This window comes from Rutilus rutilus (genome assembly GCF_951802725.1).
Source record: "Rutilus rutilus genome assembly, chromosome: 19".
In the NCBI taxonomy this organism is placed as follows: Eukaryota; Metazoa; Chordata; class Actinopteri; order Cypriniformes; family Leuciscidae; genus Rutilus; species Rutilus rutilus.
In genome coordinates, this window is record NC_140232.1 from 2,013,882 (window position 1) to 2,038,771 (window position 24,890).

General features: G+C 41.0%; 3 protein-coding genes across 10 annotated transcripts in view; all 3 read right to left on the reverse strand.

The window, feature by feature from the left end:
* Window positions 1–8,129, reverse strand: part of cdk11b (cyclin dependent kinase 11B) — a 47,077-nt gene extending 38,948 nt beyond the window's left edge. For 3 of the 7 annotated variants that reach the window (XM_084389755.1, XM_084389754.1, XM_084389752.1), the window contains exons 1-4: window positions 8,010–8,129; window positions 6,538–6,667; window positions 3,078–3,193; window positions 2,105–2,232 (exon numbers count right to left, since the gene is read on the reverse strand). In XM_084389755.1, the coding sequence (XP_084245881.1) occupies window positions 2,105–2,232; window positions 3,078–3,193; window positions 6,538–6,648 (355 nt within the window). In that variant the 5' untranslated portion in view covers window positions 6,649–6,667; window positions 8,010–8,129. The other 4 variants (XM_084389756.1, XM_084389751.1, XM_084389757.1 and 1 more) reach the window with 3 other exon arrangements.
* Window positions 1–24,890, reverse strand: part of LOC311278748 (nuclear factor 7, ovary-like) — a 1,193,180-nt gene that overhangs the window by 1,156,208 nt on the left and 12,082 nt on the right. The window lies entirely within an intron of this gene.
* Window positions 8,253–22,019, reverse strand: LOC311278167 (solute carrier family 35 member E2A). 2 transcript variants are annotated; one of them, XM_084388793.1, is made up of 9 exons: window positions 21,767–22,019; window positions 20,469–20,814; window positions 18,172–18,307; window positions 16,880–17,007; window positions 16,247–16,367; window positions 15,623–15,676; window positions 15,385–15,457; window positions 14,216–14,361; window positions 8,253–11,072 (listed from the first exon to the last, which is right to left on the reverse strand). In XM_084388793.1, exons 2-9 carry the CDS (start codon window positions 20,746–20,748, stop codon window positions 10,835–10,837), a joined length of 1,176 nt encoding a protein of 391 aa, XP_084244919.1. In that variant the 5' UTR covers window positions 20,749–20,814; window positions 21,767–22,019; the 3' UTR covers window positions 8,253–10,834. The 2 variants fall into 2 exon arrangements, with proteins under 2 accessions (XP_084244919.1, XP_084244918.1); XM_084388792.1 differs by lacking the exons at window positions 8,253–11,072; window positions 14,216–14,361; window positions 15,385–15,457 and having other exon boundaries at window positions 15,465–16,367; window positions 21,767–21,971.

Sequence of the window (24,890 nt, forward strand, 5' to 3'; positions counted from 1 at the left end):
TTTATTAACATATTCTATGCCTGCATTTTGTGCTTGTGAGAGCTTCAACTGGGCATCCACGTGGCGAAATAGCCTAAGCCTACTAATACAAGTGGGAAATCCTTATTTACCTTTTGAATGTTGAGTGTTATTAACTTTTGAATAAATGCTGACGCGGGACAAAATGCCCGATTTCCCAACACGTTGAACTGAGCAATGCCATTGTACCATTTTAAAGGAGAACTCCGGTCAATTTTAACATTGAGCTCATTTTTTTGTACATTTGGAGTGCTGTCAATACAGAGAACAACGACAAAAATCGGTGTTGCCTACACCGAGTTATTCTATTTTTAAAATTTGCACCCTATTGACTTCAAGTAGTAAGTAGTAAGCCTGCTTTTTAGCCTCTTAACATCCTTTAAGTGTCATTACAAGTGCACAGAAAATGTGAGTGATTCCTTCCGAGTGAACACGAGTGGATCTGACTGCAGTAGATGTAAGAGATATTAATAAAAATGAAGTTAATTCAGCCAGCGCTCATACCTTTGTTTACATCCTGTTTTCGGTGGAAGGCCATAGTAATCGATTGTCGAGTTCACGCGCGTGATCATAGGTACTAAACCTATGCGCGTGAACTCGACAATCGATTACTATCGATTACTATCGGTGTAGGCAACACCGATTTTTGTCGTTGTTCTCTGTATTGACAGCACTCCAAATGTACAAAAAAATGAGCTCAATGTTAAAATTGACCGGAGTTCTCCTTTAATAGGCTACTTTTAAACGCATCGCTCAGTAATGTCAGTTTTATGTATTTTCTGAGAGGGGGCGGATTTTTGTTTGGAAAGTCGGGGGAGAGACGCACACTTCGATTAGACTGTTTAAAGTGACTCTAAAAAATCTAACACGCAGCAGTGTGTAATTTCTTTGCATCTCCTTTCGAATACAACATTCAAATTACACTAGACAAAAAATTATATCCTGAGAAAAGTGGATTTTGAGGGGAATAGCGCCATAGACCTCCATTCATTCTGCACTCGTCCTGTGAGCGCCCTCATGTGGAGCCAGAGAGGAACTGCACTCGTCCTGTGAGCGCCCTCATGTGGAGCCAGAGTGGAACTGCACTCGTCCTGTGAGCGCCCTCATGTGGAGCCAGAGAGGAACTGCACTCGTCCTGTGAGCGCCCTCATGTGGAGCCAGAGTGGAACTGCAACCAGTTCAGAAGCCGGAAGTTTACTGAGAATGGGAGTTCTCCCCTCATTAGACATTCTCTGATAGTGCTATTGTGAAGTCACAAAGGCTGTGATTCAGTTATCTTATTTTCCACAGAGAAGCACAACACTTTATTTACATGTGTGCAGATTACATGTTAATGACCTCAGCTCCGTTCACAGTAAATACTGCGCGCGCACACACACACACACACACACACACAGTCTCTGCATGAGATGTGTTTAGGTTTCCAATAACGTGGATTTCAAAAGATCTATAACGTAACTCATCGGTGCTCATCAACACAGGAGAACAAAGAAATATGTCTCTAAATATGTGAATTGTTGTTCATCGTGATTTCAAAATAAAAGTTTAAACCCTCGCTCTGAGTTTGCATGTTTGATGCGCACATGCTATTGTTCAAGAAATTACAGCGGCTGTTGCATTTCTATCGTACAGAAGTGACAACATTAAGTGGACATTTGAATTAAATGTTGTTTGGCCAATATTAATCAAGGATTAGATCATGCTGTAGTGTAACAACAGCTAACACTGGCGCCCTCTGCAGGCGTAATACGTAATGTACATAACTAATGTCTATATTAGCTGATTATTATTGCTTGTTATTATATTTTTGTATTTTAAGTCAGTTTAAAGGCTGTTGTTCACTTGGATCTATTTTTATTACCAGAATTTTTTATCCGATTGCTCGATTAATCGATGGAATACTCGATTACTAAATTACTCTATATCTGTAGCCCTACACTAAACACAGATGGACAAGCATAACAGGACTCTTCTGAGAATGATCTTCTGCTCTTGTAACTCAAGCAGGCCCCGCCCCTCAATCTGCATATGAATTATTTAAATGAGGCTAATGTGCCAGGCCCCGCCCCTTTAACCGTCCACTGACCGTCCTCATCAGACTGGCTCCTGTGCCGCCTCTTGTCCTTCCTCTTCTCCTCTTTTCTGTGGTAGGACTTGTCTTTCCTCGCAATCTGCTGTGGGGGTTTGATGGCCAGAGACTCGTCCTCCTCTCCTCTGCAGAAACACACACAGCATCAGCATCACACACACACACACACAACCTCTTTTACTTCACCCTTCCCTCGCACTTTGTAACACATCTTTCCCTCGCGGGTCAAAATGACCAGAAGCCCTAAAATTATACTTTTTTTTTGTCCAGAAAGCTCATTTTATTTCATTTTGATAATGTTTTTTCTATTTTTTCGGGGGATTTTTTTATTTTATTTACCCTTAAATTACTAGATTTGATCAATAAATAAATAGTAATGTAAGCACATTCCTCACATTCTTTCAACTTACATTCAAAATAACTCACATTTTCATGCATAACTCTTTTAATTCAGCTGTAAATATCTTACATTGAGTGTCTTTGTGGACCTCTTGTGGAAATATAATAATATAAGATGATATTTCATGACTCTAGATGTCCTTATATCTCTATATGGAGTAAATGAGCTGTTCCTCTGGGTCCTAAAGTCAGTTAACTTCAGTATGCATTCAGATACACATGCAGACATTATACAATCATTTTTTGATTAAAGTTTTAGCATTTTTAGTTTGAATTTTGAGCATTTTTAGGTTTTTCTAAGTGAACTGAAGCATTTCTCGCTTTCCATTCATTCCTAAGGGGGTCAAATTGACCCGTGAATGAAGGATTCGTTACTTTTTTAAATTTCATCCACAAATCTCCTCGAATCAATACAATTTGTGTGTGTGTGTGTATTCGTGGATAAAGTGCGACAAAAGTCTTAGAATCTTGGACCCTCTGATGAACACTCAATTTTGTTTATTAGAAATTAAATAAATAAAAGAGTTTCGTGTGAAAATGCCCGAGTGAAGGCCGAGGGTGAAAGCGAGACCTGTCTTCGGTCGAGTCTTCCCGCATGTAGGGTGAGTTCCTTATTGTTATTTCCATCTTGTGGTCTCGTAGCTCTCCTTCCTCCGGAGTGTCCCGTTTGGATTCCCGATCATCCGTCTGTCAGACAAAACACATCCGACTGGAAATGGCAGCAAATGTACAGAGAGACTAAATATTTTACAATAAACTTGCATTCTCATAATCAGTCAATTCATATTGCTTGATGATGAAAGCAGGGCTCGACTTTAACGCTCGTCCGGGACCAGTGGAGCTTTTGAAGAGCTTTACCTGCCCGACCGGACAACTAGCCGGATTAACACGTCAATAACAAAAAATAACCATGGAATCACTAAAACGAGAGAATGATTCTGATTTTGGATGATAAATATTACTGACGGTAACAAGGTTGTGCTGTTGAGACTCTCAAAATGTGGAGTTTTTATTAGGGATGTCCCGATACCACTTTTTCACTTCCGATACCGATACCGATGCCGCAGCTTTGGCTATTTGCCGATACCGATATCAATCCGATATTTTTATTTTATTCTTGAACTAATACTAATAATAATAAAATATAATGGAAGCACTTTGCTCAATTAGCCGCATAAAAACATCTCACTCAAATGGAGAACAAATACTTCAGCTGATAATGAAAGTCTGCCAGCCTCTATTCAGAAGACCTTGAGATATGTTTGGTAATTGTACCTGAATGAATTTAAAATTAATTTGCTATATTTCAGATCAATATATTTGTTTCCTTAAAATTTTAATTAACTTTATTATCATCTGAATTATAAATAATTTATTTCTGTATAAAATAATACTACTTTTAAAAACACATTTGATTTTCTTTTTTATTCAATGTAGAATGTGTAACTTAAAAATAAACAGATTAGTGCTCTGTTTTAGGACAAGAAATGAAAACCAATGCAATGATGAATGTCCAAAAGATGAGATCATTTTTGCTTTTAAACAGCGTGTGTGTGTGTGTGTGTGTGTGTGTGACAGTTACAGTTTGACAAGAGTTTACAGTTTGACAAAAGCACAATGTTGTGTTTTACACAAATATAAGTAGGCTAAACACTTTTTGCAGTTTTAATGATGTCCTGTATGAAAATGACGGAGTATGTTTTTATGTTTCCACTGTTCGATCGCGCCCGTGCCTCTCTCTCTCTGACACACACACACTCCAGCATTGCAATCTTGACATCGCAGCCTGTTCATTTTGCTGCGTTCACACCAAACGCGAATAGAGCGTCAAATTTGCGTCTATCGCGTCTAGTTCGATGCTTGAACAGTTTGAATCCATTCGCGCGTCCAAAGCGAATAGGACGCGCCGCGCGCGTGTAATGATAAAGTGGGCGTTTGAAGCGATATAGACGCGCGTTCAGAGCTAAGGCGGGCTACAGAGGGGTCCCTAAAGAACCCGCATATGCGCGTATCTAACAGTAACGTTAGTTCCGTATTACATTAATTAATGTGCACGCGAGATTTATTTATTTTTATACCGTGTATTCTCTGTGTAAATCCATGCACCGAACGTACGTTCAGTACGAATACGTACCGTTCCACCCCTAATGGGTATCGGATCATAGGTATTGGATAATTTTTTTTCTCCCCTCCGATATCCGATCTAGCATTTTGGGCCAGTATCGTGCCGTGGATCGGATCGGGACATCCCTAGTTTTTATATGTTTAACGATCTCACACGACGAGTGCTGTTCCTGAACACCATCACGACTGAAAATGTGACACTGATTTCATACAACAGTTCAATAAACAGTTTAAACTAAGTCTCTTACATTTTAGACGCAATATTGACTATTTTTGTTCTGTTTCAGCAGCGTAAAGAGTTCCAAACAAAGAACCGTCACACATCTCACAGGAACACGTAACTGTTTTCATTACTGAATGATGCAGCGTTTTGAACAAATCAGTCGAGTCAAAGATTCAATGACTCATTCATAAACGAATCAGTCGTTTGAATGAATGACTCAATGACTCGCTCATTAAGACGGTCCCCTGCCGCCACCTACTGGAGGTTTAGGTTCATGTTTAAAAGTATTATTCTTTTCAACGTTTCTTATTTGTATATTCAAGAAATATTTAAAACAATCTCATAATATAATTTAATGCAGTTGTAATTTTTCAGTGTAAATTAATTAATTTGATCAGCCCTTCTGAGGGTAACAGCCCTATAGTGTCTTATTATTCTAATTGAATTTATTGATCAAATTTAGGAATTTAAAATGAACGATGAGGCATAATATTTATTACGATTTGGGGGAGGGGGGGGGGGGGTGCCCTTTAAAGGTGCAGATATGACAATATGCAGATTTAAATATATCAAAGCTGATTGAACACTGATGAGAATATTGCTTCAGAATAAATTATATTTACAACACAATTTTTTTTAGGACAAGCAACTTTTTTACTCACAAAAAAAGCGAGTGCCAGATTTAGTGGTGTGAAGGACAAGCGCATGAGGAGGCCTAATGTGGAGCCCTGAGTACATCACATCAGGCTACTTGCATATGAATTATAACAGGGGTTTTCAAACCTTTAGTCCCCCAGATATGCTCATCCTCATGCGATCCCTGACCTCTGACCCTCGACCCCTTCTCTACTCTTCTCCCCTGACCCCAAGCCCCTTCTCTACTCTTCTCCCCTGAACCCCGACCCCTTCTCTACTCTTCTCCCCTGACCCCCGACCCCTTCTCTACTCTTCTCCCCTGACCCCCGACCCCTTCTCTACTCTTCTCCCCTGACCCCCGACCCCTTCTCTACTCTTCTCCCCTGACCCCCGACCCCTTCTCTACTCTTCTCCCCTGACCCCTTCTCTACTCTTCTCCCCTGACCCCTTCTCTACTCTTCTCCCCTGACCCCCGACCCCTTCTCCCCTGATCCCCGACCCCTTCTCCCCTGACCCCTTCTCCCCTGACCCCCGACCCCTTCTCCCCTGACCCCTTCTCCCCTGACCCCTTCTCCCCAACCTCTGACCCCTTCTCTACTCTTCTCCCCTGACCCCCGACCCCTTCTCTACTCTTCTCCCCAACCTCTGACCCCCGACCCCTTCTCTACTCTTCTCCCCCAACCCCTTCTCTACTCTTCTCCCCAACCTCTGACCCCCGACCCCTTCTCTACTCTTCTCCCCCAACCTCTGACCCCCGACCCCTTCTTCTCCCCTGACCCCTTCTCTACTCTTCTCCCCGACCCCCGACCCCTTCTCTACTCTTCTCCCCTGACCCCCGACCCCTTCTCTACTCTTCTCCCCTGACCCCCGACCCCTTCTCTACTCTTCTCCCCTGACCCCCGACCCCTTCTCTACTCTTCTCCCCTGACCTCTGACCCCCGACACCTTCTCTACTCTTCTCCCCTGACCCCGGTCTGAAAACCCCAGGATTATGATTCAGCATTCATGAGTTGGATCGAAGCGTATGATGATGAACTGACTCTCTTACGTTCTTTACTCGTTTAGGGTCGCTCTTCTCTTCCAGCTCTCGTCTGCGCTTCTTCTCTTGGAGGATCTCGTCTAACGTTTTAACTTTCCAGGTTTCCTTTTCGTCCCCCATCAGCTCCAAATCACCTCCACTGAAACAGCAGAGGAGAAGCTTGATTCACAGGTGCACACACACTCGCTCGCACACACACACACACACTCACTAACTCACTCGCACACACACACTCACTAACTCACTCGCACACACACAAACACTCACTCGCACACACACACAAACACTCGCTCACACAAACACTCACAAACTCACTCGCACACACACACACACTCACTAACTCACTCGCACACACACACAAACACTCGCTCACACAAACACTCACAAACTCACTCGCACACACACACTCACTAACTCACTCGCACACACACACAAACACTCGCACACACAAACTCTCTAAATCACTCGCACACACAAACGCACACACACACAAACACTCACTCACAAACTCACTCACACACAAAATTACTAACTCACACACAAACTCACTCGCACACTCACAGAAACACTCACTAACTCGCGCACACACTCACTAACTCACACACAAACACTCACTCACACACACAATCACTCTCTCAAACACACATTCAAACACTCTTACAAACACACTCACACTCTCTCACACACACACACACACATTCAAACACTCTTACAAACACACTCACACTCTCTCTCTCACACACAAACACTCACTCACACACTCTTACAAACACTCACTCACTCTCACAGAAACACACACACTCTCTCTCTCTCTCTCTCACACACACACACACACAATCACTCTCTCTCACACACACACACACACACAATCACTCTCTCTCTCTCTCACACACAATCACTCTCTCTCACGCACATTCAAACACTCTTGCAAACACACACTCACACCCGCTCACATACAAACACACGCACATTCAGTAAAGCTTGATAAAGTTGATCCCACAACCTTATAAATGGCTAAACCGCGTCACGTGAGCTCACTCTGAACTCCCTCACTCATTATTGTCTTATTATTTCGCTTTATTTTCTGTCGTTGAGGATCAGAAATCAGTTCTGGGAGGATGTTCATGTTAAGAAGTTCAAAAGAAGACCCGAATGTGTAAAACTAGCCTATGTTTTGGAAACGTACCATGTGGTAATAAACACAACAGGAATATTGTAATGATTCGGCGATTCGCCACCGCGCTGTTAGTAAAGGATGTTCCCGCAGAATTCATACAAATCACGGAATACTTGTATTATCTGAGTGTGTTTCAGCAGATCTCGAGCGTCAGAATCACATGAACTTCACGCGCGCGTCCGAGAGCTCTCGTGCACTCACTCTCACAACAAAAGAAACAGCACGCGCACTTATACTTCAAACGGTAGCGCGCTTATTACCTAATATTAACAATGTAGAAGATTTTCAATATTTATTTACTCACCTGTGATTTATTCGGCGCGTTTTCACAACACCGGAAAAACAATTCACTTCCTCCAACTTCCGGCCAATTACTTCCAGGTCGATGCGATGCCCAGATCTCGATGACGTCACACCGCCACCTGCCGGCGCTTTAGTGGATTGCACACAACAATATGTAAAAAAATATATATATAATTCTCCTCGACATTGACGATTTGTTGTATCGATGGAAAAACGAATGCAATAAAAACACATAAGCTTAAACACGATTTTATTTATTTATTTATTTTATTATTGTTTTTTGTTGTTCTTATTACAAAATCAGCTTTACATGTCATTAAAACAGTTTTTTTTACTCGTGTAATCAAATCTAATAATTTACATTTTATTTGGAATAATCCCCAGCGCTGAGAAACGTCATGTACCACGTGACTACGCAGTTCGCGCCTCAGACATATGTTGATCTTTATTTTTTAACATTTATTACTTTATTACTCGTTTGTACTTCTTGTTTCTCAAATTATGTACAATAATACTACATAATGCATGATCATCACAAGATGTAGTCGATCAAAATGTTATTGGCCTACAGTTAAAATAGGCAAACATAGCATAATAAGTATAAGGCCTTGTGTGCAATAAACCCGAGTACAAAACTTAAACGCTAAAACTTAGCTGGTGTTTAGCTAGTTTTAGTTGGTCTTTTAGCTGCAAAAATGCACAAATGCTGCACTGTATACATTTAATAAAGAAATGCAAAACTCATTTGAATCCAAATGTTATCAATGCACAAATAAAGACCAAATTATACAGACAATTCCCATTAGTGGTTATTGTACATTATCAAAACGTACAGTACATCATTTTATATCAAGTGACCACAGTTTAGACATACATAACCTTGCCATTTCATCAAGTATTTGACAAATCTTCTGCTTCACAGAGATAAAACAAAGAGAACACGTTATAAATCCTCTCATCCGTAAGGCAGACAAACACAGGGAAACTTCAAGTCATCTGATATTCTGGACACAATCTTAAAACTGCTCAAACAAGTAAATCTCTGATGTGCCAGAGACAAAACAAGAGACGAGAAGGAAAACAATTCTGTCAGTTTCCTGTAACAAAACAGGCGATTAAACAAGATCAAACACGAGCTGGACGAAGATTGTGGCTCGCTACAATCACTGCATTTAATATGTACAAAACCTGCTCGTCTTTTGTGGAATGAGAGACCAGTAAATGAACTTTATAAGAAATACTCTTGGATAAACGTCTGTCATATTTCACCTTAAATCAATATGTTTTTGTGCAAAGCCTAATTTAAGAGATTTTTGACATTATTTTCTTGAGAACGAACCAGTGGGATTAAAATAAAGTGGCCTTAAAAACAGGCTTTTTCGTCTTAATGCAAAACAAGAGCTGGATATTTGCTGGTGAGAGTCACTCACTCACATGTAGAAACACCATACAATATTGCAACGTTTCATTAAGTCTCTTTTGGTTGTCAATAAACCATCCAAAAGAAGAAGTAGAATTATTGAGTCCCAAAACCACAGTTATATACAGTGAGGCATGATCCCGGTGAAACCTGAAGCTTTGATGATTGATTCCTGCGTTTTGGACCCACAGCCAGCTTTCACTGCGTTTAAAGGGATAGTTCACCCAAAAAGGAAAATTAGCCCATGATTTACTCATCCTGAAGTCATCCTAGGTGTATATGACTTTCTTCTTTCAGACGAATACAATCGGAGTTATATTAAAAAAATGTCCTGGCTCTTCCAAGCTTTTTGTGGAGGACTTTTATGTTGGATAGATGCACTTTTATGTTGGATAGATGCACTTTTATGTTGGATAGATGCACTTTTATGTTGGATAGATGCACTTTTATGATGGATAGATGCACTTTTATGTTGGATAGATGCACTTTTATGATGGATAGATGCACTTTTATCATGGATAGATGCACTTTTATGATGGATAGATGCACTTTTATCATGGATAGATGCACTTTTATGTTGGATAGATGCACTTTTATGATGGATAGATGCACTTTTATGTTGGATAGATGCACTTTTATCATGGATAGATGCACTTTTATGTTGGATAGATGCACTTTTATGTTGGATAGATGCACTTTTATCATGGATAGATGCACTTTTATGATGGATAGATGCACTTTTATGTTAGATAGATGCACTTTTATGATGCACTTTTATGTTGGATAGATGCACTTTTATGTTGGATAGATGCACTTTTATCATGGATAGATGCACTTTTATGATGGATAGATACACTTTTATCATGGATAGATGCACTTTTATCATGGATAGATGCACTTTTATGTTGGATAGATGCACTTTTATGATGGATAGATGCACTTTTATGTTGGATAGATGCACTTTTATCATGGATAGATGCACTTTTATGTTGGATAGATGCACTTTTATCATGGATAGATGCACTTTTATCATGGATAGATGCACTTATCATGGATAGATGCACTTTTATGATGGATAGATGCACTTTTATGTTGGATAGATGCACTTTTATGATAGATAGATGCACTTTTATGATGGATAGATGCACTTTTATGTTGGATAGATGCACTTTTATCATGGATAGATGCACTTTTATCATGGATAGATGCACTTTTATGGACTTCAAAAAAGAAACGGCAATCCACTTCCATTATAAAGCTTGGAAGAGCCAGGATATTATTTTATATAACTCTGATTGTATTCGTCTGAAAGAAGAATGTCATATACACCTAGTATGACTTGAGGGAGAGTAAATCATGAGGCTAATTTAAATTTTGGGTGAACTATCCCTTTAAAGAACGCAGGTTCATTTGGCAGACGTGACGTCGTCGCCGCCGTGAGTCATGTGCTTGTGCTCGGCCTCCGCTGATTGGCTGAGAGCGTGCTGGACGAGCGTGTCTCTCTGCATCTGCTTGGCCTTGTTATACAGCAGGACCCCCACGAACACCAGCACCGTCCCGCCCGCAGACACCACAGTAATGGAGTTATTGAACACGATGATGCTCAGCCAGATCGACAGCGCGTGCTTCACGGTGCTCGCCACACTACACACACAGACACACAGACACACAGACACACACACATCTCATCAGTTCACATCACATCCTCCTTCCGTTATATTGAAAAGTTCAAAAGAACAGCATTTAACTGAAATAGAAACTTCTGTAACATTATAAATGTCTTTACTGTCACTTTTGATCAATTTAATTAATCCTTGATGAATAACAGTATTGATTTATTTTATTTATTTCCCCCCAAAACTGAAAATAAAAATTCGTACTGACCCCAAACTTTTGAACGGTAGTGTTTAGTGTTACAAAAGCTTTCTATTTCAGATAAATGTGAAGGAGGCGCACCTGAATGTAACGGGTGAGAGCGTGTGAAGGAGGCGCTCCTGAATGTTACGGGTGAGAGCGTGTGAAGGAGGCTCACCTGAATGTTACGGGTGAGAGCGTGTGAAGGAGGCGCACCTGAATGTTACGGGTGAGAGCGTGTGAAGGAGGCGCACCTGAATGTTACGGGTGAGAGAGAGCGTGTGAAGGAGGCGCTCCTGAATGTTACGGGTGAGAGCGTGTGAAGGAGGCGCACCTGAATGTTACGGGTGAGAGCGTGTGAAGGAGGCGCTCCTGAATGTTACGGGTGAGAGCGTGTGAAGGAGGCGCTCCTGAATGTTACGGGTGAGAGAGAGCGTGTGAAGGAGGAGCACCTGAATGTTACGGGTGAGAGCGTGTGAAGGAGGCGCTCCTGAATGTTACGGGTGAGAGCGTGTAAAGGAGGCGCTCCTGAATGTTACGGGTGAGAGAGAGCGTGTGAAGGAGGCGCACCTGAATGTTACGGGTGAGAGCGTGTGAAGGAGGCGCACCTGAATGTTACGGGTTAGAGCGTGTGAAGGAGGCGCTCCTGAATGTTACGGGTGAGAGAGAGCGTGTGAAGGAGGCGCACCTGAATGTTACGGGTGAGAGCGTGTGAAGGAGGCGCTCCTGAATGTTACGGGTGAGAGAGAGCGTGTGAAGGAGGAGCACCTGAATGTTACGGGTGAGAGCGTGTGAAGGAGGAGCACCTGAATGTTATGGGTGAGAGCGTGTGAAGGAGGCGCTCCTGAATGTTACGGGTGAGAGTGTGTGAAGGAGGCGCACCTGAATGTTACGGGTGAGAGAGAGCGTGTGAAGGAGGAGCACCTGAATGTTACTGGTGAGAGAGAGCGTGTGAAGGAGGAGCACCTGAATGTTACGGGTGAGAGAGAGCGTGTGAAGGAGGCGCTCCTGAATGTTACGGGTGAGAGCGTGTGAAGGAGGCGCACCTGAATGTTACGGGTGAGAGCGTGTGAAGGAGGCGCTCCTGAATGTTACGGGTGAGAGCGTGTGAAGGAGGCGCTCCTGAATGTTACGGGTGAGAGAGAGCGTGTGAAGGAGGAGCACCTGAATGTTACGGGTGAGAGCGTGTGAAGGAGGCGCTCCTGAATGTTACGGGTGAGAGCGTGTAAAGGAGGCGCTCCTGAATGTTACAGGTGAGAGAGAGCGTGTGAAGGAGGCGCACCTGAATGTTACGGGTGAGAGCGTGTGAAGGAGGCGCACCTGAATGTTACGGGTGAGAGCGTGTGAAGGAGGCGCTCCTGAATGTTACGGGTGAGAGAGAGCGTGTGAAGGAGGCGCACCTGAATGTTACGGATGAGAGCGTGTGAAGGAGGCGCTCCTGAATGTTACGGGTGAGAGTGTGTGAAGGAGGCGCACCTGAATGTTACGGGTGAGAGAGAGCGTGTGAAGGAGGAGCACCTGAATGTTACTGGTGAGAGAGAGCGTGTGAAGGAGGAGCACCTGAATGTTACGGGTGAGAGAGAGCGTGTGAAGGAGGCGCACCTGAATGTTACGGGTGAAAGAGAGCGTGTGAAGGAGCACCTGAATGTTACGGGTGAGAGCGTGTGAAGGAGGCGCACCTGAATGTTACGGGTGAGAGAGAGTGTGTGAAGGAGGAACACCTGAATGTTACGGGTGAGAGAGAGCCTGTGAAGGAGGAGCACCTGAATGTTACGGGTGAGAGAGAGCGTGAGAGAGAGCGTGTGAAGGAGGCGCACCTGAATGTTATGGGTGAGAGCGTGTGAAGGAGGCGCACCTGAATGTTACGGGTGAGAGTGTGTGAAGGAGGCGCACCTGAATGTTACGGGTGAGAGAGAGTGTGTGAAGGAGGCACACCTGAATGTTACGGGTGAGAGAGAGCGTGTGAAGGAGGCGCACCTGAATGTTATGGGTGAGAGAGTGTGAAGGAGGCGCTCCTGAATGTTACGGGTGAGAGCGTGTGAAGGAGGAGCACCTGAATGTTACGGGTGAGAGCGTGTGAAGGAGGAGCACCTGAATGTTACGGGTGAGAGCGTGTGAAGGAGGAGCACCTGAATGTTACGGGTGAGAGCGTGTGAAGGAGGCGCACCTGAATGTTACGGGTGAGAGCGTGTGAAGGAGGCGCTCCTGAATGTTACGGGTGAGAGCGTGTGAAGGAGGAGCACCTGAATGTTATGGGTGAGAGAGTGTGAGAAGGAGGCGCTCCTGAATGTTACGGGTGAGAGAGAGCGTGTGAAGGAGGAGCACCTGAATGTTACGGGTGAGAGCGTGTGAAGGAGGAGCACCTGAATATTACGGGTGAGAGCGTGTGAAGAAGGAGCGCCTGAATGTTACGGGTGAGAGCGTGTGAAGGAGGAGCACCTGAATGTTACGGGTGAGAGCGTGTGAAGGAGGAGCAGCTGAATGTTACGGGTGAGAGCGTGTGAAGGAGGAGCACCTGAATGTTACGGGTGAGAGCGTGTGAAGGAGGCACACCTGAATGTTACGGGTGAAAGCGTATGAAGGAGGAGCACCTGAATGTTACGGGTGAGAGCGTGTGAAGGAGGCGCACCTGAATGTTACGGGTGAGAGCGTGTGAAGGAGGCGCTCCTGAATGTTACGGGTGAGAGCGTGTGAAGGAGGCGCTCCTGAATGTTACGGGTGAGAGCGTGTGAAGGAGGCGCTCCTGAATGTTACGGGTGAGAGCGTGTGAAGGAGGCGCTCCTGAATGTTACGGGTGAGAGCGTGTGAAGGAGGCGCTCCTGAATGTTACGGGTGAGAGTGTGTGAAGGAGGCGCTCCTGAATGTTACGGGTGAGAGCGTGTGAAGGAGGCGCTCCTGAATGTTACGGGTGAGAGCGTGTGAAGGAGGCGCACCTGAATGTTACAGGTGAGATGCGGCCCATGAGCGCGTAGGCCGTGACGCTCTGCAAGTGGAAGAGGACGCCGTCGAACAGCAGAAGCAGAACCACGTCCTGAGAGAGACTGAAGCTGTGCTCGCTCTTCCCGATCGCCGGCAAATCCTGCGGGACACACACACATACATCAGCATGCATAAAGTGTATTACTGTGAAAAAATGATATTAGAAATATTACATTTTTTATTTTGTAATTTATTTGTAATAAAAAATCCCCCCCCCCGACTCAATGTTGTGCTGTTCTGTTAGATGTAAGTTTATTCATGTATTTACTTTAATCAAATTATTTCAATCAAGTGTAATAATCTCTGCCTTCACATGCCTCACTAACACTACAGATTCTCATGTATGACGGCACGAGCATTACTGTGTAAAATTGATGTTAGAAGAAATACATCATTGCGTGTTTTTTCCCCCCGACTAGATGTGAGTTTACTTTAGTTAAATTATTTCAATTATGTGTAATAATTTAAATCAAATTTCCTTTATTTATTTTAATTTTAATAAATGTATTTATTTAATTAGTTCCCTAATTTAATTTTATTTATTTATTTTTACACTGCTTTTCTTTTTATCTAAATACAATTATTTATTCAGTTTTATCTAATGTATTTACTTAAATCATTATTTTATTTTAATTTATTTACTTTTTATTTATTTTATTCATTATTTATTTAAATTAAATGTTTTTATTTATATAGTTATTTACTTTTTATTTAAATCAAAATGTATTTATTTTACTTTTTTGCTTATTTCTTTTAATTAAATGTTTTTGTTTATGTAGTTATTTACTTTTATTTAAATTAAATATTTATTTTAGTCATTTTATTTATTTTAACTACGCGTTTAAATATGGGGTTATTTTTTTTTTATTTAAATGACATTTTATTTATTTAATTAATTTGAATCGCTTGTATTAATTTATTATTTATTTACTTTATTTATACCATATATATATATATATATATTTATTTTATTTTTTTCTTAAATGTTTTTATTTATGTAGTTATTTTTTTTTTTTTTTTTAAATCAAATATTATTTATCCTAATCATTTATATATATATTTTTTAATTAAATGTTAGCATTTAATAAAAGCGTGTCTCGGACGTGTGTTTGCAGGGACTGACCATCAGGAAGATCCAGGTAGGAACGAGCATGACCATAGCAGCGGCACTGGTGTAAAACTGCAGCTCTGGAGGACTAGAAACACACACACACACACACACATCACAGTGCTTCTATCGCTCGGTTCTTCATGTTTCTTCACCTGTCTTTGGATTTAAGAGTCTCTACTCTTCCAGAAGAGGCGTGATAGCGCCCCCTACTGTACAACACTGAACACACACACAGATCAGCAACACTCACCTGAACTTATACTTGTCCCCACTCAGCAGCTTCTTGGAAAACACATTCTGTAAGCTGAGAGAGGGAGAGTGTGCATTAGATGAGGTTTACTGTGGCGTGTATGTGTGTGAAGGAAGAGTGTGTGAGCTGTGTGTGAGTGTGTGTGTGTGTGTGTGTGTGTGTGTGTGTGTGAGTGAGTGAGTGAGTGAGTGAGTGAGTGAGTGAGTGAGTGAGTGTGTGTGTGTGTGTGTGTGTGTGTTAAGGAGATTATGTGAGCTCTGTGTGTGTGTGTGTGTGTGTGTGTGTGTGTGTGTGTGAGCGTGTGTATGTGTGAGTGTGTGTGAAGGAGAGTGTGTGCGTGTATGAGTTAGTGTGTGTGTGAGTGTGTGTGTGAGCGTGTGTGTGAGTGAGTGTGAGCATGTGTGTGTTTGTGTGAAGGAAGAGTGTGTGAGCTGTGTGTATGAGCGTGTGTGTGTGTGTGAGAAGGAAGAGTGTGTGAGCAGTGTGTGGGTGTGTGTGTGTGTGTGTGTGTGTGTGTGTGTGTGTGTGTGAGAAGGAAGAGTGTGTGAGCTGTCTGTATGAGCGTGTGTGTGTGTGTGAGAAGGAAGAGTGTGTGAGCTGTGTGTGTGAGCGTGTGTGTAGCACCAGTCCATGATGTTGGTGGAGAGCGCGGCGGAGAACCCCAGCATGTTGAAGCTGATCTCAGTGGCAGTGCAGAGCGCCAGACCCAACATCACAGGAATCAGGGACACGTTCACCCAGAAACCTGACACACACACACAAACACACACACACACACACTCTCTGTTGATCAGGCTTCTAGACAACTGATTACTGGCTCAAGTCAAAAGAAGTCAAGTTTGTGTTATTCTGCTTTCTATATATTAAAGGTGCTGTATGGAACCTTTTCACTCTACTAAAGCACACAAATACCATAATCTGTTTGCAGATATTGAGGAAACATGCTGAGTTCACACTCATTTCTCTGGAAAACACTTCTACTGCCAGTTATTTTACTCTAAAATGTGTGTTTCTTACAGACTGCACCTTTAAGAGTGTCACAATGTATCACAATATGCAACTGCATGCATGTATTGTCTATAGTTCACCAAAATGAAGGTTGACCGATTTAATTCAGCATCAGATATGGTAAACCCAGAGGGTCACACATTTGAGCATCAATGTTCCTCTGAGTGCGATCCCTCAGAAGCGTTACAGCAGAGGTGTGTGTGTTTGCACGGTCAGTCGTGCGCAGGATCTCGTCGTGTGTGTGTTCACCTGTGTATTCTCCCAGAATGAGGCGGGACATGATGACGGTGAAGATAGGAGCCGAACTCTTCACCGTCTCCGCGAACGACACGGCCACATTCTTCAGACTGACCAAACCCAGCACTACAGTCGTGAACCTGCCAACACACAGGAGGAGGAGGATGAGCCGTCCGACCCGCCAAACAAGTTTGCTTGCAAACAATGCTTGCTTTTCCTTAATCCATCAAACAACAGACGATCTGAAGCCCAGTTAGCTTTTGTTCTACTTTACATGCCTGTTTTTTGTCAAATTCTCCCTCATCCACTTTACACGCAAACATTTCCATGTTAAATACACACATATGCAACATCACCTTTATTTTGTGTAGAGAATCCTCACACTAAACGCCATTAAAGGATTAGTTCACTTCAGAATTAAAATGTCCTGATAATCTACTCTCCTCCACGTCATCCAAGATGTTCATGTCTTTCTGTCTTCAGTGGAAAAGAAATGAAGGTTTTTGAGGAAAACACTCCAGGATGTTTCTCCATATAGTGTCTTCAATGGGGTCCAACGGGTCGAAGGTCCAGATGTGAGTTTCAGTGCAGCTTCAAAGTCTCGACACGATTCAGCCGAGGAATAAGAGTCTTATCTAGACAAACCAGCCGACATTTTATAACAAAAATAAACATTTATATACTTTTTAACCACAAATGCTCATCTTGCACTAGCTGTGATGCGACACACATAACGTGATCAGGTTGAAAGGTCAAGCGTGACGTAGGCGTAAGAACAGGCCTAGTGTTTACAAAGAGAACCTGCAAAGACTAAATCAAACCTCATTTACATAAAATAAATAAATAAAAGGTAAACCAACAATGTCGGACGATTTTGAAGTTGGAGGAGAAAAAGTGTTTTGCTCTACTCTACATTTCTGAACCGGATCATGCGTGACCTTTCAACCTGATTACGTAATGTGTGTTGCATCACAGCTAGTGCAAGACCAGCATTTGTTGTTCAAACATATAAATGTTTATTATGCTATAAAATGTTTGTCTAGATAAGACTCTTATTCCTCGGCTGGATCGTGTCGAGACTTTGAAGCTGCACTGAAACTCACATCTGGACCTTCGACCCGTTGGACCCTATTGAAGACACTATATGGAGGAACATCCTGGAGTGTTTTCCTCAAAAACCTTCATTTCTTTTCCACTGAAGAAAGAAAGACATGAACATCTTGGATGATGTGGAGGAGAGTAAACTAATTCTGAAGTGAACTACACCTTTAACAGAGTTGTGTGTGTTATACACACACACACACCTCATGAGTCCCACAAACAGCATGATCATGATGAAGTTGGAGGGGTATTCGGCGCGGGACTTGTGCTGGTAAAGCGGACACGGCACCAACATTTTACCACAGCCAATCACAGTCGTGGAGAGCATCTGGACGGCACCTAAAACACACAAAAGCATACACTCATGCACAGAGGAACGTGACGTAAAGACTAAGGGTGTATTCACACATGCCTTGTTTGGTTCGTTTGAATCGAACTCAAGTTCATTTCCCCCCTTGGTGCGGATCTTTTGGGCAGGTGTGAATACAGCAATCGCACTCGGGTGCGGACCAAACAACCGAACCGAGACCCGGCTGAAGAGGTGGTCTCGGTACGGTTCCAAACGAACTCTGGTACGGTTCGTTTACGGTGTGAACATGAACCGACCCAATTGCTGGAAATAACGCATAAAAATACTGATGTGTTCAGCAAGTTTAGTGAACGGATGAAGGAGAGGGGATATAAGCGGTCTCCCGCACAGTCCAGCACGCTGTCTGTGCACACGATACTGTTGCGCGTCTTTCTACGTGTCGTGTGTGCATCAGGACATTCACAGACAGAGCGTTCTCTTGTTTTATCACGCTTAAATGGTTTAAAAGCATTTGCATGAATAGGAGCATGATCATATAATGTAACGGTAGTTTAAAAATCCTATTACAACATCATATAGACAACATTGTATCATATGATGCTCATTAGATTCTTCATGTTGCGTTTGTAGAGAATAACACCAAATCAGTAAAAACATGTGGTTTTGTTTACACATTTTGATTCACTTGCAAAAAGAGCAGTGTGAAAGCGAACCGTACCAAACAAAAAAAAATCAACATTGTATTTGGTCCGGACCAAAGCAAGTGAACTATCGGACTTTCCTGGTGTGAATACACCCTAATAAATGATATTTTAGTTTAATCTAGTTAATCTCATGAAAACATTTCAGGTCGGAATTCAGGGAATATATTAAACTACATTTTGCACAAATAAAATGACGGCTTTCAGGATATTTTACGTTTGCATTGTGATATACAAAACTCTCATTACAGCAAAAAAAGTCATATTCAGTATTGTAACACATCAGTAACTTATTTCGATAGTCCACTTTATTGGACAGTTTATCGAGTTTGTACGATATATATAAATAAATGATATAGGATGAGGCAATATATTTTACATCAGTATACAGTAGTTTGATATTACGAGCGCATCTGGACACAGACTGAGCTTTAGCTTGTCCTAAACATGAGACGTGCTTTATATGAAGGGCTTCATAATAACTCCTAATACATAAGCCTAGTTTAGTTGACATGCAAGTCTTACTGCAAAATATTAAATTGTATCTGAATATCATGAACAAAAGTCTACAGGCTAAAGGACACTTACACAAGGAGCGTTTGCCTGTGGTTTAAAAACACCAAAAACAACTAGACGAACCGATGTAAACTTCAAGCATTATTGAAGACAAGTAAACACTCAGTAATTAAAAAAGAACAAATAAAAAGTTAGCAATCACAAAAATAAATACAACCGAACAAAGATATGATTGAAATAAACCGTTTTAAAAGTGCAAACCGGATTACTAGGAACTCAAACCTCTTGACCGATAAACTTTTCCAGGCCTTGAAATTTAAAGTCCCCCTGTGGTGTAAATCCAGCTTTTACTGTTGTTTATGTGTCTATGTGGTGTTTTTAATGTGCTTTAAGACAAAGCATGTGTAAGTTCATAAGTCGACACCATTGCTGAGTATTTCCTCCTTAAAACTGCAGTGAACCAAAGACAGTCTCAAAAACACGCTTTGAAATCGCTGGTGTTTCTGACGTCACAAACTACCTTGTAACCAATCAGATCAACGTGTGATCGTCAACCAGTGGATCTCTGAGCTGAGTGAGTGAGTGGAGGCGGGGCTCATTTGCATATTCATAGATCCGCGCATACTAAATGAGGCGAGGGTGTCGAGTTACATTACATTTTTTTCAAGATAAAAACGTCTAAATTTGTAATTTTGGAGATCAAAGGTGAGTTTAAGGGATACAATGATTGACTACAGGGGGACTTTAATCTTATTTCACGTGGGAACCCTGGAAATATAATTTGTTTTATTTTGTGGTGAAGTTCGATCTGATCGTGTTCTTCCCCCATCGCCTGAATAGAGGCCAAGTTCACTTACATGCTTTGTTTGCCGAGACAGAGGTTTATTGCACTTATCTTTGTTTGAGAATCAGCGTTTACAGACGGCTAAATCAGAGCGTGATTGCGCGGGAAGGACACATCTGGGAAACCTACCCAGCATGCTCGGCTCTCCCTCCAGCAGAGAGAGTATGTACTTGTTGAGGAAGAGCGTGCAGAAGCTGAAGAAGTACCAGAGCGCCAGGTACGTCAGAGCCCTGGAGTTCCACACGCCGGCGTCGTCCTCGATCACCGTGGTCTCGGTGATGGTGATCTTCAGGACCGGCTCTCCCGGCGTGCTCTCGCTGCGGGACAGCATCACCCGCTCCTGGCGCGGCCGGAAGCTGCCGAACGAGGGCCAGAACGAGGACTTCCCTGAGCGCTCGCTGCCGGCCATGGTGCGGGAAGACGGTGGCAAACTCCAGGAGTAATGAAGCAATGACACAACACATGAGAAGGAACTCTGCGAACACAGGAAAATAAGCTCATTCTCACCATTCTAGTCCAAAACTCCAGATCGTCATGATATAATAGATTCCTAAAGTCAGCTTCATTTTATTCATGGAATATCAGTGTTTATTATAAATGATTTATTGGTGCACATCATTGAATCAGAATATGTTCCTCTTGCAGCATCTCTTCTCTGATGATGTGGGCGGAGCAACCTGTCACTCACATGAGATCAGCCAATAGCAAACCACAACCATCCAATCAATTCCCCACGGACACAATCAAGCCCCGCCCACATTTGTTCTTGTTCGGTAAGCGTTTCACTCGATTATACGACACAACAGAGAAGAAAAGACGAGTGTAAAACATCCCTTTCATGCCACACCTTAATTAAACGGATCTAGTCCAAATATTATGTAAAGCTGATGGGTGTGTATGAACACAAAAGCATGTAACACATTAATAATTAATAAATGACACAAATAGCATGAATTATGTGTGACCGGTTTGGATCAGAAATGTCACATCAGGTATTTTTAAAAACAAGTAACATGTACAAACATGTATGCACACAATAGCGCATTGTATCAAATGACTCATTTAAATCGTAGCACACAATAGTTAAAGACAATTAATATAAAGTAGGACCTTGCTAAGTTACTTTTTTACATGTGTCTTTAAGTGAGTGTTCAAATACTTTGAGTATTTATGAATGTTATATATGTGCTTAGAGCTAGTTTATGTACTTATGTCTTGTATGTTTGTTTAATCTATTTGTTTAATTTGGGTTATGATTATTTTAAGGAACTAAAAGCCTATATGTTTATGCTATTATTTCTTCAAAACAATACATTACAAATAAAGACCAAAGATCATTTAAGACTCCATTCCGCTTCATGTAAGATATCTGCACGAACAAAAAACAGGATGAAGTGATACTGTTAAACAGAAACATGATACTCTACCCAATGTGTTCATCCGAGACATTTAATCCGCATGGAAACACGCTTCATCTTCGGAGCTCTTTCACATTCTCTCATGGAAGCAGTGGCTGAAGTTCAGCTGAAATCATGAGGATCGGGATCTATCGACACGTCTTCACTGCACTGATCCTCTTTCCTGATGTTTGTGCATAAGCTGCGTGACTCTGCGCAGTGTAACAAAGAGGAAATGCTTTTGTTTTCAATCGCTCTGCGCACTTGGAGCGCAGCTTTGACTGGAGGAACTACATGAACGTCAAGATGCGGAAGTTGGATTTTTTGTTATTGCAAATTAAAGGTTACAGACATCAACAGATGAGGAGACATCATAAGAGAATAAATTAGGCTACACAAATCAATACAATATTACATTTTGTCAATATGAAAAAATAAAGGTTCCTTAAAACAGAGTTCAAAGGTTTTGATAGGCTTTATATCAGAGGAGAATATTCTAAAATCAGGATTACATTGAATGGTTCTGGCTTGGTGAAGATGAAACTTACCCAGAAGACAAAGTGATAATACAGTATAATCATAATTAACATCCTTACAATGAAAATCTGACAAAAACTATCAATGTAACTTCTGGCCAGAAAGAGTCAGAGAATGGGCACTGATCATACAAATGTAGAACTGATTCTTCTTCAATATTGCAAAAGGAACATAAAGAAGAAACATTCCCAGAAAACCTGCTCAAAAATAAATTATATCTATGAACAATTTTGAAATGGAGTTCTTTAATTTTATTAGGGTTAAAAAATTTGTGAGGAAAAGTCCATAAGTTATTAAAATCAGAGTTCGGATAACAGATTGTCCATGTAGATCGAGCTTTAGGGAGGGTTCCTGGAGTTGAAGAAAGAGCATTTCTAATAAAGAAGTTGTTGCATTTTTTATCTAAAACATGAACACCACTGATTGCAAGCATGAATATAATTGTTTTAAACAGTCGTATCTTAAATGTGCTTTAATCAAGGTTCTCAAACTGACAGGAGTACTTTAAGTCACCTTATTAAAATCTCTTACTGAAATTACAGCACCTTTCAGAGACATAAACTCAGAAAAAGAAAGAAGATCTCCTTGAGCTCTGAATAAATCAGAAACAAGAATAATATTCTGATCCACCCATTCCTTGAACAAAAGTGCTTTGTTTCCACACAATACATTTTCATTATTCCACATAAGACACGTGTGTGGGGAGAAATGATGTCTGAAAGCAATCTTCCAGGATTCTAGAGCTTGTTTGTACAAATCTGAGAGTTTAATAAGTAATTTGCTGCATTTAAAATGACAAGATAATAAAAACTGAAGGTCACCACAATGTTTGAAGATTATGTTAGGGATCCAAAACCAGTGTAATCCATCATTAGAAATACAATACTTAATCCAGTTCAGTTTGATCATAATCATTTTTGAATAATATCAGCCACAGGTCTATAGCCTGCGTGATTTATGAGAATAATCCGATTGAAAAACCAAGTGTACAAGTGTATATATGGGGGTTTAGATCTCTCTGTGCCTCGATCAGGTTCAGACACTGACAGAGATCTGCTATTCGGTGTTTGACGCTATTAGACACATTTCTAGAAGGAAATCTATCAGCAATAAATCTGGAGCCTCATTGAAATCGCCACCAAATAATAAAGGCAGAGGGATATTTAAGTTTTTAATTACTTATATAAATGACTTTATTATCTGGTAGAACAACTGAGATAATCCACTTCCAATCCCTGAAGAAATGGTTTCTATAATCTTTCCTTGAAATCCACTATTAAGTAATATAGCGACCCGACCCGATGAACTGGAGTTATGACAGAAAGAAATATTGCTCCTCCACTGATTACACCAGAATTTATCATCGTTTACACAAGAGTGTGTCTTGGAAAAATAGATGTCCCTTTTCATGGATTTACAAAACAAAACTTTTTTTTACAAATGTACAAATCTTTAGAATAGAATAGAATAGAATCGGCATTTATATAGCGCTTTCATATGTACTACTGTACACCCAAAGTGCTTTACAATCATGTCAGGGGATCTCTCCTCAACCACCACCAGTGTGCAGCATCCACTTGGATGATGCAACGGCAGCCACAGTACAACGGCGCCAGTGCGCTCACCACACACCGGATATAGGTGGAGAGAGGAGAGAGAGTGATAGAGCCAATTCAATGGAAGGGGATTATTAGGAGGCCCGAACATTCAAAGAGAAACACGAGAGGAAGTTGATATATAATATTAATATAAAACAGTAATATTGTGAAATATTATGACAATTTAAAATGACTGTTTTCTATTTTAATACATTTTAAAGTGTAATTTATTGCTGTGATCAAAGCTGAATGTTCAGCATCATTACTCCAGTCTTCAGTGTCACATGATCCTTCACAAATCACTCTAATATGAGGATTTGATGATCAAGAAACATTTATGATTATTATCAGTGTTGAATTTTTATTTCATGATGCTATGATGAATAGAAAGTTCAAAAGAACAGCATTTATCTGAAATCTAAAGCTTTTGTAACATTAAACACGACCCTTCAAAAGTTTGGGGTCAGTAAGAATTTTAATTTTATTTTTGGGGGAAAGAAATAAAATAAATCAATACTTTTATTCATCAAGCATGAGTTAAACTGATCAAAAGTTACAGTAAAGACTTTTATAATGTTAGAAAATATTATATTTCAGATAAATGCTGTTCTTTTGAACTTTCTGTTCATCAAAGAATTTTGAAAAAATAAAAATTGTACAAAACTGTTTTCAACTTCAAATGCTGCGAAAAACTAGTTTGGAAACACTTTTAATCGAGAAAAAGAGTTTTAAAGCAAATAAATATGGTGTCACATGACAGAAGCTGTATTAGTTGATCCTGTTCATAATATTCATATAATTAAATTGTATATTACATTATTGTATCACTATTGGTAAGAATAACACGTTACCTCTCAAACATCATTCTTCCTTATTTTTGTAATTTTGTCTGTTTTTTATAATCTAAAGAAATGAAACAGAAAAATATCCTAAAAGCTGCAGCCGTTTCTGAATATTGCTGGATCAAGTATTGATCTAAATAACCTTTATAACGAAGTACAGAAAATCATGACACTTTT